General features: G+C 40.3%; 4 protein-coding genes across 5 annotated transcripts in view; 1 reads left to right on the top strand and 3 right to left on the bottom strand.

Annotated features, from left to right (window-relative positions):
* The window catches only part of LOC105214389 (octopamine receptor beta-3R), a 65,037-nt gene that overhangs the window by 32,716 nt on the left and 13,492 nt on the right, over positions 1-18,829 (top strand). For both annotated transcript variants that reach the window (XM_029041739.2, XM_011187773.3), the window contains exon 3: positions 16,721-18,599. In XM_029041739.2, the coding sequence (XP_028897572.2) occupies positions 17,827-18,599 (773 nt within the window). In that variant the 5' untranslated portion in view covers positions 16,721-17,826. The remainder of the gene's footprint in view (positions 1-16,720; positions 18,600-18,829) is intronic.
* On the bottom strand, positions 116-4,833 carry LOC105214371 (uncharacterized). Its single transcript, XM_011187751.3, has 4 exons — positions 4,570-4,833; positions 1,603-1,867; positions 554-1,003; positions 116-481 (listed from the first exon to the last, which is right to left on the bottom strand). Exons 1-3 carry the CDS (start codon positions 4,672-4,674, stop codon positions 618-620), a joined length of 756 nt encoding a protein of 251 aa, XP_011186053.2. The 5' UTR covers positions 4,675-4,833; the 3' UTR covers positions 116-481; positions 554-617.
* LOC105214388 (uncharacterized) lies at positions 7,012-8,795 on the bottom strand. The gene is made up of 3 exons (XM_029041744.2): positions 8,591-8,795; positions 8,032-8,254; positions 7,012-7,962 (listed from the first exon to the last, which is right to left on the bottom strand). The coding sequence occupies exons 1-3, from the start codon at positions 8,681-8,683 to the stop codon at positions 7,715-7,717; spliced, it is 564 nt and encodes a 187-aa protein (XP_028897577.1). The 5' UTR covers positions 8,684-8,795; the 3' UTR covers positions 7,012-7,714.
* Positions 9,617-10,762, bottom strand: LOC105214372 (uncharacterized). The gene is made up of 3 exons (XM_011187752.3): positions 10,225-10,762; positions 10,002-10,161; positions 9,617-9,936 (listed from the first exon to the last, which is right to left on the bottom strand). Exons 1-3 carry the CDS (start codon positions 10,426-10,428, stop codon positions 9,860-9,862), a joined length of 441 nt encoding a protein of 146 aa, XP_011186054.3. The 5' UTR covers positions 10,429-10,762; the 3' UTR covers positions 9,617-9,859.

Here is an 18,829-nt window from a genome sequence, read left to right as displayed (position 1 = left end):
GATTAAAAGAAGCAGGAGAATATTATTTACTGTAGCAGACACTTCTTTCTGTATTAATAAAAGTCCCAAAAACAGGTTTTTGCTCTGACTTTAATCGCTTACTTTATGTTGTGTGCATTTGGCTAGAATATTTATTATATAAAATTTCTCTAAATCACAATTTGCCATAATTATATAATTCAAATTTAGAAATATATGTAAATTGCTAATGCCAATCAATAACAAGTTCCTGGCTCCTCTCGAATATTACAAAAACAAATTTTAATTTTAATGCTGCACTCGCAACTGTATGAGCTCGCTATACACCTATGAATATACATATGTGTAAGTATTCCACTGAGAGTGCATGCCTTCACATCTACGACTATACGATTATGTTGATAATATAATGTTGCAATTGAATTTGAATCAGTGCGTTCGTGTGCAGCCACTTTAGACCACGGACCCTCGCTTCAACTCGCCCGCCTCAAAAACTGTTACTCTAAACAAGCAGACAAACAAACAAGCGATTGTAACCTCGCAACACGAGTGTAAATGGCATTCGTGCACTTACCGTTCGCCCCGCACATCTTCGCGCAACCGTTGGTCACACCCCCTCTGGCGCTCATGCGCTCGCTTTAATTGCATGCCGATGGTTGTCGTTGCAGTTGCTGTTGTTGTAGGTTTTGTGTGCGTTTACCCAAACGCGGTTTATAGAGTGCCGAGGATTTTTTGCTGACTCGCGCAGCGAATTGCCATGGCACGCTAAGATCCTCAATGTCATTGGCAAGCATGTCATTAGCGGCACTGCCAACGCCACCTGCCTCGCCCACACCCACGCCCATGTCCAAGCCAGTGTCGATGTCACTGCCGTCGCTATTTTTGCCGCTGTCCGTCTCGCCAGTGTACTCACCGCCGTTGTTGCTGTTATTGTTGTAGATTTCATTGAACAATTGCAAATCAGCGGCAGCGCTGCGACTGAGGCGTGAACGCAAACGCGCCAACTCGATGTCGGAAAGTTGGTCTGCAAACAGGACAAACAGGAGAAGGGAAAATCAACAAATTCAAATGTGCGTGACACACACACGCACGTAAGGGATGTGTTGCGGTCAGTTTTTCATTCAGTGCAGAACAGTTAGGTATGTGCGAAGCAATGTGTGAAGGTGTTTAACAAATTTGCCAAACAACAAGCGAGAGCAAATATTTGATATTGACAAAGGACATTAGAGTTTAGGCTTAGCAGAACCCTCGAGGAATGGCGAGAAGAGGGCTGAGGATTTGTAAGCCCATCGCTTACATTCTGTGACTGGAGAGGCTCACTTATACAACGAATAGAACATGTTTTCATTAGTTTCCTATGTCAGTTTTAAGAAATTATTAGCTGTAATATTTCAACAAATGCGAATGTGAAAGAGATGAAGACACCACTGATGATTCTGCGGACCTTCGAAAACTTCGAATGAAATCGGAGGCATTTGCTTAGAAATATATACCACTAAAAAGGATCCAGACATTATTCGAGGAATCAATATTGGCTACCTTGTCTTCTGCGAGCACTATTTCACCCACTATTTTCTCACAATTTCTGTGTTGTGTGTTGTTGTTACTTTTCATTGTACTCACTTCTTAAACTGTGCATTATGTTGATTAGCGCCAGATTGTAGGCATAAGTCGGCATACTTTTGAAGTACTCTTCCGTGGTGGCCAGAGCATGCTGGGAACGCTTGTGACGAGTCCTCATGGTTGATGGTGCCGTGGCTGCCTCCGAAGCTAACAACGACTGTTTGCCCAACTGTTTGCGAACTTTTTCATCCTTTAGCTGCTTTTGTTGTTCTTGTATGGGCGTGTACGGTTTTGGGCTATTCGGCGAGTTTGCAAAATTTATGACCTAAAACGAAGCAAAAAGGTAATGATAATTCAACTTCTGTGACTGAAATACTTGAAATGCTTGTATTTAATGTAAATGAGCAGTTTTTCTGCAAATTAAAGCTTTTATTTTTTTCACTGTTTGATTAGTTATTTACCGTTAAACTTTCGCAAAGAGTTTTTTAAGAATGCTGTAGAGTAGATAGTTAGCAACACCACAAGCAAATTTTGTCATTAGTAAGTCTATTTAGACTTTCTAGAAAATATTTGGTATGAAAAGAGAAAAGCTGTGCCAAAGATGGGAAATACGCGATGGTAGAGATGTTTGCCACTTTAAAGAAACCACATTATTTCCTTTGCTTCTTCTGTAATTGTACAATATTTATGTTTTTGCTAGTCGTTACAGCTATCCTCACATGTTGAATTACGATACCGACAGCGGAATTTCACAGATCAGCACATTCACTTACTCAGCTTTGTACTCAGAAACCCTTCGGAACTGCATACCCAATATGAGGCAACTAAATCAGCTGATGGAAATAGATATTTAAGAGTGTTTATGTTCTTAATCGGCTGCACTGGTAGTTCATTATAGACAAACATGGATATAAGCATACTTTTTCATGGAAGAGATGAAATCTCCAAAATAGGTGGATGATTTCTCACTTTAGCTTTAACGTAATCTTATCTTATCTTTGTCTTTGGTATTCACTTTTATAGCTGCACTGTCCCATACAAAAGTAAATATTATTATATACTTTTCGCCAGACTTCTCCAATTCCCTCGAGTTGAAAATTTTTTGCTAAAGTTTCACATAAACCTCCAATATGAAATCAAATATTATGAACCTCACTAAATTTCTGCTGGGAAATGCTTGATTATTACTGTTAGCAACGGTAATATCTGTGCTGGCTATTTTATCACCATATTTACGACCTCCGACGTATCGGTGTTGGAGTTTCTGTAAATCTTGGTTATTTCGTTTTTCCTGCTCCTTATCGCTTCTTTCGCACATTCAGTTGAGAGTGTAACAACATTTGCTGCTCTGTCGCCTGCGCTGCCCTCGCCTTAAAGTTAAAAGTTTATATTACGGCACCGTTGCTGGCGTAACTAAGCCATTTTAACGGTTGCCTGCATATTCCAATATAGATAAAATGACATTAAGGATTTTAGGAAAGTGCAAAGTCAGACGTCTCACTGTCTTCTAGGTAGTAAAGTGCAAGGAAATCGTTAACATTATTTATTACAAGGGCATTTTAAAGCGTTAAGTTTGTTATTATTCATAGCGAAAGCTGGGAGACAAGAGACCGAGGAGGATCATATTATTATTATTTATATATTATAATAAAATATATGTAATTGCTAGAATAAACTATAACAATTGTTAAAACTAAAATCGTAAAAGTATATCGTCCGACCTTGGGATTATCCAAAACTCAATACTTGCATACAAATTAAATACAAAATTTCTGAACTCTGGATTAACTCTCCCTCTAATTGTATAATCAATATTTATCCGTCATATCGCTATGAAGATATACATAATTAACCCGGAGTTTCTAAAAACCGAGAGTCAAGGCAATTCACGAAATACTATGTCTGAATATTTAATAATGAAAGCTTTGAGTTTCATTGTTTATTTAGTTATTTCCTTGAATAAAGAATCACTCAACAACATTCTTACTTTGCGGCAACTTTTCATGCAAAACTTTAGCAACTCTTTTAAGAATGTTTACAAGCTGTTTTTCATATGAGCTACAATGTAGACAAATCGCACTTACTCAACAATTCCCAAAACCGTTAAAATAACAAAGTAGTTGCAAGAAGAGTGAAAGCTTCCACGTCGGAAGTCACTTGAAAACTTTCAATACCAAAAGCTCAACTAACGAAAGTTAACAGCCAACAACAAGAGCCAACAAAAACAGGCTGCGGCAACCAACAAAGTGCCACTGTTGCCGATTCGAGAATTAGGAGATTTTCATTAATTTGCACTTTCCAGTGAGTTATGCAAAGCAAAAGTAATTTAGCGGTGACTTCGCTCAATCTGTGCTTCGTTTGGCCAAAGCAAATATGAAAATAGCAAATTAACTATTTCAATCGTAAATGAATTGCACTTGGGTATTTAGACAACTTAGACTTTCTGAACAAGGACAAAGTCCTTAACAATAACGGAAATACTTTCTGCAAATGAGAAAGAAGGACCTAAAGCCCAACTAATTAAACTTTTCTGAAACAAGTTTGCCGCTGCTTCCTTCGATTTGCGTATTTATACCGCATAAGTCCATGCAAAACTCAAAATTAGTATTAGAATTAGAACTCGAACTCGAACTCGAACTCTAAAATATACAAAGTCTACAGAATATCGGATAATAAGTAGACTAAAACATGACAAAAAGAGCCATGTTTCAGTGCTGAATATCAAATTTTACCAACATGCAACCCTTTGGCCATCAAATGTGTTACCACAGTCTGTAGTCTACAGTATATTCGGAGTTTATTTCCTTAAACCACACTTAATTGCGAGTGATAACATTGCAAATCACAAACGAAACTAATTTGCTTTCAATGGCAGCTCGGAGAGGAAATTCGGGAAATGGGTTGGCAAAGAGTGCAGCCAACGTATCGTTTACGTCTGCCTTTGCGTCTGCTGTGTGGGCTGAGCGTGGTACAAAAAAGCAGACTGAACTGAAATTGCTTATATCCGTATCAATCGGTGGCACTCACCTGCAGAAAGTCGTCGTCATTCTTGCCGGTTGCCTCGGTGCTGCCAGAGACGTAGCAGGAAGCGGCGAAAATGAGGAGGAGACTGAACACACTTAAATTGCTCATGGCAAGCGAAAATAAGTCAACAAATTCGCACGGCACGCTTGTACGCTTGTTTGCTGCAGACCGAGAACCGTTCACTTGAGCTTAGTCGCAGAACTTGACGGAAGGCGAATGAGTGCACCAAATCGATTGTTGATGGCGACTGATGAATGTGCCTGGAGACGGTTGATTTTTATAGTTTCAAGGGACAATCCGTTTTTATTATTTTCAATTGAATGCCATCGGGCGAGAAGCGCAACAAAACAATTAGGTGTTAAACAATTTGTTATTTCTTGATGTGTTAATCCACTTTCACGCGCTTAAGCATTAATAAACGGCATTAACAATGAAGCAGCAGAACAGCAGAGCAAAAAGCGCACAGCAGGTTGCATTCGAGGCAATTGTGATTAATGACAATTCTGTGCTCGCTGCCTGACATACACTGGCCGTCCGTGCTGTCTTGTTGCCGTACTGTCCTTCGTGTGTTTAGCAGCGCCGCAGGACATTATTTACGCAATCGCAATCACAACCAATTACAGCAACAACAACAACAGTTGACCGAGTTGCAAAAACACTGGTGAGCGTGACAAAAACAGCACACTGATTCCTCAGCAACATCATCATTACGTCATTATTGACAGAGGCTCTGAATACTCTCCCGCCAAAAGATGGTAGCCGATGTGGATTTATTGGAAATCAGAGAATCTAATCACTCCCATGACAGCCGTGTTTGATCTATGGATGGTATCTATCTTCGAAGTTTACAACTCTCTGGACCCCATTTTGTGGGAGTGCGGGGAAATCATTGGACAACAAATAAGATGTTCATCAGAATAACGAAAATAAATAATAACGGAAATTTTATAATTAATTTAGATTTATTTTTTAAAGGCGTATATTACCGAACTCTTCAATAAATCTAGTGACACCTGTAAAATCATCATCAGAAAGAGACAACACAGATTCTTGTAACCTTCTATATTCTACATATTTAATATAAGTATGTTAGTTCATGAACAAAAGGAAACGCCGAAACTAAGAGTTCTCCTGATCAAACTCTTCGGGTGAATTGGTCATAAAAATATTCAGAGCCTCTACATCAACTCGGGTTTCAATAATAGAGATTCCTCTTGCGGGTAAAATGTATCAACCGTGTGACACACTAGAGCGCGCTTAAGCGGTCCAATGTTCGCTGCCATACGCTTTTGATCCGTAAGCTCATCCCGCACAATTAGCAGCGTAGGGCATAGAATTTGTCGCTTTTATCGTCTCTGCGTAAAAGCAACATACATCAAGGCAACGAAAAGCAAACAATAGATCAATCAATGTATCCTAAATGGCTTACTTCTTATTATTCATCCGTGTGGCAACACACCACCCGTTCACCATTCACGATTCACGATTCACCGAGTTGTGTGTGCGTGTGTGAACACATGGATTCCAGGCGCGTAAGCCAAACACGCCATTCGTTTCGCGCATTAATGGCAGCCATCTGGAGGGTGTAGAGATTTCAGTATTCTTCACAAATACGAGCACACACGCAACAGCATTTATTTGTGTTTATATTAGGCGACCATTTAACCCTTTTTCGCTCTTTACCGTTCATTTATTTTGTTGGCTTCCTCTTCTATTCACCTGACCGACCCCTGATTTAGCAACGCTAGTGAAATTAACCTCTCCGTTGTGGCACGTAGCAGCCATTTAAACGCTCGCAAATCCTCATGTCTGTTATAAATAAAAATAATTTTGCCGCTCGTCGACGACCCTTCTGCGTGTGTTAGTGTTCACGTCCATCTCAGCAGCAAAGTCTAATTGAAATATAAATAATTCATGGCAAATAAGTTGCGTCAGTTGGCCGTTGAGTGCTAATAATCACGGCTGCACCTTCAATAGGGACCAAGATACTCTGGGTCGTAAAAGGATCAAGAGTGGTGGTGTCAACTGCCTGTAGTTAGACTGAACTCAACTAGAGGAGTACATGCTCATTGAACATACAGACAGCAGTTGACTTTATAGAATGATGATTGCTTAACCAAAGTAGACAACCTTATCTCCTCGTACTAAGGGTTCTGTAACTTGCTCTAAAGCTCTGTAGTTTACAACAAAGCTCTCTTTTCATTACATGATCAAAATGTCTCTTATTTCCTCACAGCAGGGTTGCACAGACCTATATATACATTTATTAAATAATAAAATTTAAATTTTCACATTTAAATTAAAGCTTTGTCACCTAACCTACAATTCGTATGGGAATGATACATAATAAGCTTTACGAATTTCCTGATATTTTCCTGTCCACATGTTCCTCAAATATTTATTGAAAAATTATTTAAAATTCATTGCAACGGAAAGTAACGTAATTGTTTTATTTAATAATATATAAATGGAGCAACACTTTTAAGCTCATTTAATTCTCTTCAACATGTACATATATGTTATATATCGTATCATAGGCATTTTACAATATTTATTTGTATTTTTGCATATGTTTGTAATTGTAGTTGTAAATTCGTTAGTTTTTAATTTGGAGTGCTGTACCTACTCGTATACTTTTCACACATTTGTTTTTACATTAAATTTTCATATTCTCTTTGGCGCACATACGCGTTTTTAGACGCTTCGTTAATAATTTACAATAGGGATCAAGCGAAAGTTTTTAATTAACCACAAAACTGAGAAATTTCCCCAAAAGCCAGCAAAAGTTTGACCTTTTAAAATTATGGACATCTACATAACTGTTTTTTATTTTTTTTTTTTTCATATTTTCGATGCAATTTTCAGCCGTAATTTAAAATTCGAATATGTCGAATATGTTGTGTGTATGTAGGTGAGTGTGTGTGGATGTGGCTGTTATTGTTGGTCAGCAAAATGCTAGCCTTGACAAACCAGCAAAACCGTTAGGACCACACAACCGCTCAACCGCAATGCGCACCATTCAAAGCAAACAAAAATCATCCACATATCCACACGATGTGTTATGTAACGCACCCTGCAACGCACCGCCCACTCATCACGCATCCGCCAACACCTTGGAGCGCATGAGCATCGCAACGCCGCAAACATTTCACTCGCATTTCAGGCCTCCGACCCGTTTCCCCAGTCGCGGCTTGAACGGCGCCGATTTCTTCAGGGATGTGTCCGTTAGCGCGTCATCGTCATCGCCCACGATGCCCACTGTATCGGCTGTACCGAGGCCCAGGTTGTCGGCTTCGTCTATGAAGTATTGCCAAAGCGGTGCTTCACCAGCCGCCGAGCGCCGGCCCGGCCGAGGCCGCAACATTACAGGTTTCTCGTCACGTGTACGCAGCATTTCTGCAAATATTGAATAACCGAAATTAAATGAAAAATTTCTTAAAGTGCAAAATCGAAAACGTCATTAACCTTTTAGCGCGCTCACTATGCGATTGTAATCGTTGAAAGGCAGGTCAAAGCCAAGATGAGGTGCAAGTTCGGCTTCTCTGCTGGGGTATTGGATGAAGTTTTCGTATTTCTGTGAACGTTTCTCCCGCAATGGGCCTCGAAAATCATCAACGGTGTGGCCAGAACGATCTTGGCGACGAAGTGCGGCACTAGAGTGACGAAAATTGTTCGGATAAGCGTTCGGCTGAAAGAGAAATAATAGCAATAGTGGAGCAAATTGTAGAATTTTTCATTATTTTTAAATTGGTGTCCTACTAAGAAATGATATATTGATTATGTAATAAATGGAATATTCTAAATAGATGTAATTCTGCATTGATGCTTTGAGACTTTGAGACTTTAACTAGTTATGTGATAATGCAAAATCGGAGTATTGATAACTCCGGTATTGGGTCACTAGTTTTTGGGAACCGTTCCATAGTTTACCCTTGTCGATTGAGGTAATCCAGCAAATATTGTATGTTGTTAATTAATTTTTGAGAATATCTGCATTTCCTGAACACATATAATTGTACCATACCTGATAACCTATTTTGTCCGAGAATTTACAGTTACAGACCACATAATATGAAATTGCGCATAATAACAATGTGAAAATCCTTATGCCACCCATTTGAATGGCAATCAGTATATACGATTTATAACTGGAGCAACCGACTTCGAAATTTATTTGCGTTTCAAACTTGGAAATTTTTTGAAAATCGTGTTCAAGCTCTTTGCGACCGTCAACGACAACTGTTCTCCGCTGTCCGGCGGCAGCAACTTTTTATAGGCTCTCCAGATGCTTGCGAAGAGACCTGCTACCATCGTGCGAGTTAAGCTCTGCCCAATGGATCAATCAACAACAGTATGGCTAACAAGAACAGTGGCAACAACAAATATTTGTGGACAGTCAAACAACATCATCCCGCAACAATAGTGATTAATGTCAATTTGTCGCCGGGGTGTTGAAATGCGCCGCAGGACATCGTTGATCCACGAGTTGCAAAAAATAATGCGCAAACAAGGGAGACAGAGAATATGGAGAATATGTGAAAGTGTGAGAGAAATTCTTCGAATCATGCCAACTGAGCCCAGTTTAGTACAACAACATAGCTTCTAATATAATTCCTGGTATGTGTGTAGGTGCAGTGCTGCTATATTTATATACACCGCTGGGCGCTGATTGTGCTCTTTTTCACACATTTTCACTGACTTCATACGTTTTTTCACTTTGTGTGAGTCAAATATGTAAGTAGGTTCGTTTATGCAAATTGCCACAATTATGTTATATGCCCACGCAAGAGCTCGCACACATACGATATAGAAGCTAGTGGAGCTATCAGCACCTCTATCTATTTGTCATAAGTATGCGAGCTTGGTTGACGGATTTTAGGAAAAGCTGTTTCATTTCGGAACTGCTTTAAGAAAATAGATTCCTCCTAAGAACAAAAAAGAAAGAAAGAAAAACCCTTGGTTTCCCTCCCAACTGCATACTCGTACATTCTTTAGTTTCAAGACAAGTGCGACTCTTGTGCGAAAAGATATTGTGTAAATGTTGCAACATGTAGATTATATATTTCAATTTATTTTAGAGATATTTCAAACACTCAAACTCTCAAACTAAAACCATCGATACATTTTATGGAACCATCACTTAAACACTTTTTACATTTTGATTTTACAAAGACTTACTACTACTACTATCGCTAGTATAATATTGGACTACGAATGTGCATTCTCCATCTCAAGTTATTCCGGAATCTTCAAGTCGAATTATAGAGCGTCACTCTGAACCAGAGAAAGCATTCTATTTGTACAACTGCGAGCGTTTGCCCAAATTCGGTTTATAACGGATTGACAAGCGTTCGTGATCCTTTTGCATTTCTAAAAGATATACGCAGTTGAACATAAAAAAAGCTATAGAAAAGATAATACTGTGGCCCACCAACCTTTAACGAGACGCACTAAGTTTTCGTAAACATCGGCTTGCAGCTCGTCAAATACGTCTCCATTCTCGTTTTTCCCCTGAATGGCGTTCAACTCGCTCGGTTCGCTGTTTTGGTAGCGTTTATGGGGCTGCTGACTCTTTACACCAAGAAACAGGTCGCCCTGGAATTATATGACTGAGCTTAAAATGTGTGCCCTCTTAATTGGCCTCTAAAGCATACTAACCTGGTAGTCGATCGGCTCCAGCAACTTGGCGCTGCAAATCGTGTAACAGTAAGCGGCGAATAGCATCATCACGAGAACACTGCGCTGACCCATGGCGTATTTATGGTTTTTAAGCGGAATTTCACGACTATCGAAGAATCTCTGCGTATGTTGGTACTTGCAATCACCAATGACTACTATTGCCACCACAGTTGTGGCAGCCATAATTTATAGTCGCTTTGACGAGTAGATTTTGACATCATAAACATATGTTTATATCTGTATATATGTACTTATATGAACAAATGCCTTGTCATCTAGAAAAGCTGAAGCTGTCCAATGACAAATCGTGATTTAGCATTTTTGGTTGTTCCAAATAATTATTTTACGAAAATTTGCAAAAATTCCCTAAATTAAATTGGGAAGTCAAGCTGATAAACAAATACTTATTCATATTGAGGCACACAAGGCTTGGATAAGTGAAAGTCTAACTCTACCTCTTTAGTATGTTCACTATGACTAAGCCAATGTATACAATTGGACACAGTTTTTGTGAAATAAATAAAAGTGAATAGCGAATTGCAATAGACGCCATATTAATAGAATAGAATATATGCTATTCTATCTATATCCATGACTATGGTGGTACTATCAAATGGATATCCTTCTAACAGTTGCAGATTTAAGAATCTAAAGAACGGGAGTAACTCAACCTCCAACTCCTTGCAACCAATGCAACGAGGCCTCTTGATACCCTCTTTGTCTTTTCAATAAATATCTGGACAACTAATGTCGAGCTTAGCAATGTCAGACTGAAATTAAAAGCTCTTAAAGCTCTTTCAATAGCCTGGTTCCGATGAATGGCATTGAACTCAGTGGTAATATTGTGCGATTGCATGGAGAGCGTAAGCTTGTAAATCGCCCATTAGTCAGCCATTAAGTCACGGATTATGCGCCGGCCAGTTGACGGCCAGAGATAATTGTGAGCGTTGCAACAGCAAAGTAAAGTAAGAATTTCTTATGTTTTCGTACCGATTTCCATTCACCAGTGCTAAATGGCAGCCATTGACAGGCCCGACTCGCTATGGAAATGGTCAGCGTAAGCACTGATAATGGCAAATGCAATCATCATTATGGAAAATTGTAAGCGCCAAGAAGGATTTGCTGACACACAAGCTTCACCGACTGCCCGAACAGAGAAGAGTCTGCAGAACATTTCCATTTCCATTTCGATATTTACGTGCGCATTTATTTCGAGCAAAAGAAATCTGTAGCAACATTCGAAACAATAACCCAATGTGGTCGTGGCAGCCAAGTGTGTGTGTAGGTGCGGTGGCGGGGGAAGCTCATTGTAGCAGCTGTTTGTTATGGTCAACCAGTACGTGAGCGGATTGACCGAGAGCTTCGAAGCCCGGCATGTCAGACGCTTAAGTAGTCAGACAAACAGTTACACATGTATTTGTAGATATTTAAATGCCTCGTGTATGCGCCTGTAAGTATGCAAATGTTGGCTTACAACTGCACACGCACGCACGCACACAAGAAATCTAAAACGTCTGCATATTTACACATAAGTGAAGTGCAACACACACAAGGCAGATACTTGTGCATACATATATATGTAAATACGAAGCACCGTTACATTGTTCTAAATGGACGCACTGATATATAGTCTGGTCGTGACAGTCTAGTATCCCCAGAAGACATTCATATGTACGTTGTCAAATCAAAACGGTGTACATACAGATATATATCCAACGGTATTTGTAATTGTTATGCTGCCACACACACACATTGCCGCACGCCTACTCACGTACAATCGTCTACGATAATTGGCATGTGAGGTCAGCAGTGATAACTGTTATTCATACATACATACATATGTATCTACCAGCAGATGCGTTCACACATAATAAACTATTTAAATGCGCGTCTGTTTGTATATGTGTTTATGCAATTGGTCTGCAATATTCTACACATTGTACTCATTCGCTGGCCAACTAGCACTTTTCTGCATTCTGTATTATTTTATGCTGCTATTGCACATAACGGTGCAAATAGTATCAACAACAGGAAGCAGCAACAGTAGCTTTTCACCTGTGAGCTTTAGAAACATTGAAAGCCTGTTTCTTGGATCTACAACAACAACACAGATGTGATCGTTGAAAATGCAAAATATTTGCATTCATTGCCGCAGACCGTTATATTTTGTAGCTCACTGGTGACAATTTTGTATGTCAGCAGCTCTTGCTTGCTTGCTCGGCATTTAATAAAAGAGATATCTGCAGTCCAATACAGAAACTAGGAAACTTGATTTTAAAGTAATCGGGCCAAACCGAAGCATTATCTTTCAGTATGACTATACCAAGTGTTTAATTTTTAATATTTTTTTCAGTTCAACATCGAATTCGCGGAATTATCTGAAATTTCTTGGAACTTCTGCAGTCCACATATGCCACTTTCATTATTCAATGGATGGAAAGTTATCGCTTATTAAGACATACTATATGCTATTTTAGACCGATCTCAAAAATGTATATATCCCTTTGGAACATTTGGATCGGTATATACAATACACATATATGTATATCCAAATAAATAGTCAATGAAGTACTTAAGTTTGGAAGTTGAACACTTGAAAAGTTGAAAGAAAAATTAAAAAAATCTTTCTAACTTTCATAAAAGAAATATACTTAGAGTAATTATCCCTATATTGTAATTTTAGTTATTCATTTTCCATCATCATTAACATGTAATTATACGAAGTACCTGCCTTTCACTTACGACATCAACCTTTTATTTACATTTACTCTGCTTTCTAAAGTATTTCACTCATTTACATATTTATTTTACCGTAATCCTTTAACTTGCTCACTTAACCACTTGTTCTCGCTCCAGCTGCTCGAATGCAGCACTGCGTGTGTGTACTGTGTGTTAACACTCTACCGTTCCTTTATTAGCCGCTTTGATTACCCCCGCCGCATGCGCCTCGTTTACGTTGGCATTAGCACGTCAATTCCCAGGCGAATGTCACTACTTCATTCCCCGCCACCGCACCGTTGCTGCGATTGGTGTATTGTTTACATTTGATGTCGGATTCGCCGGGTCGGGCACACGGGCACGCGGGCACTTGTACGGCTCCCACTATGCATTGTTCATTTGTTGACAGAATTTGTTTCATTTCTCTTTAATATTTGTCTCCGGATTACTTTAGTTACATTTGCATTTCAAAGCGAATCAAACGGTATTTCAAATTGCTTGCAGAAATCACAACAAATCCCACTCAAGCATTGTTGGTAATTGCCTCTTAGCGCAATTATTGTTGTACTTGCGTGAATATTCTATGATTTTATAAATGTCTAATGAATGTGATTTGACAAGCGGGATGCGGGCAATAAACAAATGAATGGAGAGCGCGTGAAATGCGACCGTTCCTTCCCAATATTCTTTCGAGACTCAATTTTAATAAAAGTGACAGCAAAGTCTCGTAAGAGACTTATGTGGGTATATATGTACATATGTGTCATACAGGTATCCATTACGCCTGCCCACTTCGGAGCAGGAAAAATTAAAATTATCATGAGATCGTAGAATATATATATATATATATATATAGTTGGCGTAGGAACCGCTTTAAGCGATTATAGCCGAATCCACCAGAGCGCGCCACTTCTTTCTCCTGTTTGCTTTTTGGCGCCAACTGGAAACTCCAAGTGAAGACAGGTCACTTTCCACTTGATCCTTCCACCGGATTTGAATGTGATTTGACAAGCGGGATGCGGGCAATAAACAAATGAATGGAGAGCGCGTGAAATGCGACCGTTCCTTCCCAATATTCTTTCGAGACTCAATTTTAATAAAAGTGACAGCAAAGTCTCGTAAGAGACTTATGTGGGTATATATGTACATATGTGTCATACAGGTATCCATTACGCCTGCCCACTTCGGAGCAGGAAAAATTAAAATTATCATGAGATCGTAGAATATATATATATATATATATATAGTTGGCGTAGGAACCGCTTTAAGCGATTATAGCCGAATCCACCAGAGCGCGCCACTTCTTTCTCCTGTTTGCTTTTTGGCGCCAACTGGAAACTCCAAGTGAAGACAGGTCACTTTCCACTTGATCCTTCCACCGGATTTGAATGTGATTTGACAAGCGGGATGCGGGCAATAAACAAATGAATGGAGAGCGCGTGAAATGCGACCGTTCCTTCCCAATATTCTTTCGAGACTCAATTTTAATAAAAGTGACAGCAAAGTCTCGTAAGAGACTTATGTGGGTATATATGTACATATGTGTCATACAGGTATCCATTACGCCTGCCCACTTCGGAGCAGGAAAAATTAAAATTATCATGAGATCGTAGAATATATATATATATATATATATAGTTGGCGTAGGAACCGCTTTAAGCGATTATAGCCGAATCCACCAGAGCGCGCCACTTCTTTCTCCTGTTTGCTTTTTGGCGCCAACTGGAAACTCCAAGTGAAGACAGGTCACTTTCCACTTGATCCTTCCACCGGATTTGAATGTGATTTGACAAGCGGGATGCGGGCAATAAACAAATGAATGGAGAGCGCGTGAAATGCGACCGTTCCTTCCCAATATTCTTTCGAGACTCAATTTTAATAAAAGTGACAGCAAAGTCTCGTAAGAGACTTATGTGGGTATATATGTACATATGTGTCATACAGGTATCCATTACGCCTGCCCACTTCGGAGCAGGAAAAATTAAAATTATCATGAGATCGTAGAATATATATATATATATATATATATAGTTGGCGTAGGAACCGCTTTAAGCGATTATAGCCGAATCCACCAGAGCGCGCCACTTCTTTCTCCTGTTTGCTTTTTGGCGCCAACTGGAAACTCCAAGTGAAGACAGGTCACTTTCCACTTGATCCTTCCACCGGAGTGGAGGTCGTCCTCTTCCGCGGCTTCCTCCAGCGGGTACTGCATCGAATACTTTCAGAGCTGGAGTGTTTTCTTCCATCCGTACAACATGACCTAGCCAGCGTAGCCGCTGTCTTTTTATTCGCTGAACTATGTCAATGTCGTCGTATAAATCGTACAGCTCATCGTTCCATCGTCTGCGGTATTCGCCGTTGCCAATGTTTACAGGACCATAAATCTTGCGCAAAACCTTTCTCTCGAAAACCCCAAGAGTCGTCTCATCGGATGTTGTCATCGTCCACGCTTCAGCGCCATACATCAGGACGGGAATAATGAGCGACTTATAGAGTTTGATTTTGGTTCGTCGAGAGAGGACTTTATTGCCTACTCAGTCCAAAGAAGCACCTGTTGGCAAGAGTGATTCTGCGTTACTTTCTAATAATATCGGGTGATCCAAGTAGAGTTACAATAGCCTATTTTACGTTTACAAATTGTCCAACTTAATTACGAAAATTCAAGTTCTGTAAACAATGTTTTTCGCGCGCTTCGCTCAACTTATGATCAACATAATAGACCTATTGAGCATACTATTCGCAACACCATCACCCATTTTAAAACCCGCATTCATTCGACCGAATAGACCAGGTGCAGCATGCAGTGAAGAAAATATAGCAGCCGTTTGCTAAGAGTGTACACGATATCGCGCTATGATAACCGACTATTTGATGCTTGAAAATGAAGCTCGTGATCTCGGCGTTTTGGGCCGGTCGATTGACCGCCAAGGTCGTGTGAAATCACATCGTTAGAATTTTTCCTGTGGGATGTGTAAAGTCTATGAGGACAATCCCGTTTAGAGTCAGGCCTTGTAGCAACGTAACCCGTGTCTTTCGCCAGTTGCCGGTCGAAATGCTCGAACGAGTGATCGAAAATTGGACTGAACCGATGGATCATGTGAAAGAGATAATCTTTAAAAAATAAATGCCACAGAATGTACTTTCGAATGATAATAAACATTCCCCATCAAGTTTGAATTTTCTGTGTTGAATGGATCACCCTTTACTTTGCGTTCGGGCTTAACCTAAGTTTTAGTTCTTGAAAGTATTAAAGTGGGTCTAGAGGTAGATATTTAAATTTAAGTTTGTATTTCACAACTCTTAGTGGAATGTCTTCTATAAACTAATCTGCAGAGCGGGATTCCTTATATTTGGCGGCTGGAAAAAAGTTTATAAGAGAGTTGATTGGTTGTTGTAACTCTTAAAATATTTTCCAAAAATATTCAAAAAAAAAATGTTAAGATCAACATTAATTAAGATAAATAGGGCTGTCGAGGATGTCAAAATAACAAAATATATCGATTTTCAATATCGCCCATAGATACATACTCATATATGTATAGTGTCATGTATGCACATATCATACATTTTTCAATAAAGATTTGCACAATATAAAATACAAACATACACTCGCACCCATACACATACACTCGACTGAAGAGCCACCGAATATTGTACCGAAATCGCTTGATTAACAACAAAAAAACGCTTCGTCACAGCTTATTCCTCATTTCCTTCTGCTTTCGCTAATTCACGTCCTTTTTAATTTCCGTTTCAGATTTTTGCTGGCGTTTAATTAAAAACGGATAATCAGTATTTGACGACGTCGACAAGTGACTTATTTGCAGATTTTGCCGTCGACAGTTACAGGCACCCCAAGCTGCTGTTGCTGAGTAGGAGGGTGAGCCGAAAATCAGCACAGCACTTGGTGGTGAGTGGCGTGGACGACCGTGTCCTTGACGGGCTCACCCGAACCAGATACTGTGCTGCTTTGGAATGCCAAGGCACGTCGTGATGTGTGATTGGCAACCGTTACAAAAGGATGAAAAGTGAAAATCTGATGATCAACATTATCGTGCTCTAAGGCAATCAACAAAAATTACAACAACAATAAACGCAGCGGTGATTGTTGGTGTGGGTGGGGGACGAAACTGTTGCTGACCAAGCCACCCAGCAACAGAACTTACCACTTGGTTGACAATGACATTGTTGGCAAGTTGGATGCTGCAGAATTTCCTGATGACTGCCACAATAAGAACAATGTTGAATCTGCAATTGCAACTGTCACATCTGCTGCAACTGAAAGTGAGAACGCCAATGCCGCTGGGACATGAAGCAACGACCGAAGGGCCGAACGATAAATTGCTGACCCAAAATCCACTCAATGCCATTTTCACTACTGAAGACAACAACAAAAACAGCAATAAAAGCAATTTTCAACCAGCAACAAAAACAACCACTGAATTCGGCATTGTCAGCGAGGAAAGAGGAAAAGGCAAGTAAATTGCGGAAAAATTGGAAACAGAGAGTTAGTAGACAGAAGAAATCTAGCAATTCTACAAATATCCAGTAAATTTAAGGTAGATAAATTACAGCTACATGGCAATTAAACCTGCAGTCAATCGAGGCGTAGAACAGTAGTGAGACGAATACCAAAGTCCAAAAAAGGAATTATAAAGAATACACCAATAACATTCTCCTAAATATAAACGCCCACAATTCCATGCACCAACACAGTCACGGACAACGATCCATGAGAACCGGACCAATAAAACCGCTAAACGCCACAGCTCCACTATCAGTGACAGTTTCGACCACTAAGTCAACGGCAAAGCGGAACTGAAGCGTTAGCACGAGGTATAAACGGCCTCTGCGAGACGCACGATGTGCACAAACACTGCAGCTAAGCCGGCGGTTAGCAGCAGTACCAGCAGAGGTTACAACAAAGAAATCAACAACAACAATGCCAACTACACCTGCAGTGGTAGTCGACGCAATAGCGTAGCGACCACAATCGCAGCCAGCTTGGCTGTCATCACTTGCCTCGGCCATCCGGCCGCAACGCAAGACTTCACAGTCCCAACGACGTCGAGTGCAGCGCCCACTCACCGGGCGACCCGGAATATCAGCGATTACGCGACGACCGAGGCATCAGCAACCGCTGTGATTGCGGCAGCAGCGGCAACAGCTCACACAGCAATCGCGACTAACTTCGAGCCGACGTCCATTGCAATAACAACGACAACAGCGTCCGCCAGCACGCCAACCGACACGGATGCATCCTCGCCGACGACCGTCAAAAGAAACGCGATATATAACGGCGACAATGCTTATGTGGCTGCAGCGACGATAACAACAACGGCTACAGTGCTGGCCACCACCCTCGGCGAAGCAGAAGCGACTTTCAATGCATTGATGTTCAACGACTCGTTCACGGAGAGTTACAATGGCAGCCTGTATGACAGCAACAAAACCAACGACAGCGTCAACTTAACGGTACTCAACATCAGCGATATCGTCGCGCAAAACAACAGGGATAAATGGCTGAGTCTGTCGATATTCATTGTGAAAGGTTTCATATTTGCTCTGATTATCTCGGCAGCGGTGCTGGGCAATGCCTTGGTCATCATTTCAGTGCGCCGCAATCGCAAATTACGGTAAGTAGACTAAGTGGCACGTAATTGATGTAAGTAAGCGGATATGGAGAGGAAATAAGGAAACAACGGTAAATCCTTGCGCAATTACAATAATGCATGGTTCAATTCAACGACCATATGCCCACAGAGTTGAGTCTTATCGGGTTGGCCTCGACACTTGAGAACCATCCACTGAAATGTAGTTGAGAATCTGGTTGTGAGGGGATACCATACCAAACCTGAGGTGTATT

This window comes from Zeugodacus cucurbitae, chromosome 2, assembly GCF_028554725.1.
Source record: "Zeugodacus cucurbitae isolate PBARC_wt_2022May chromosome 2, idZeuCucr1.2, whole genome shotgun sequence".
In the NCBI taxonomy this organism is placed as follows: Eukaryota; Metazoa; Arthropoda; class Insecta; order Diptera; family Tephritidae; genus Zeugodacus; species Zeugodacus cucurbitae.
The sequence above is the reverse complement of the archived record's forward strand: the minus strand, read 5'-3'. Positions and strand labels throughout refer to the sequence as shown.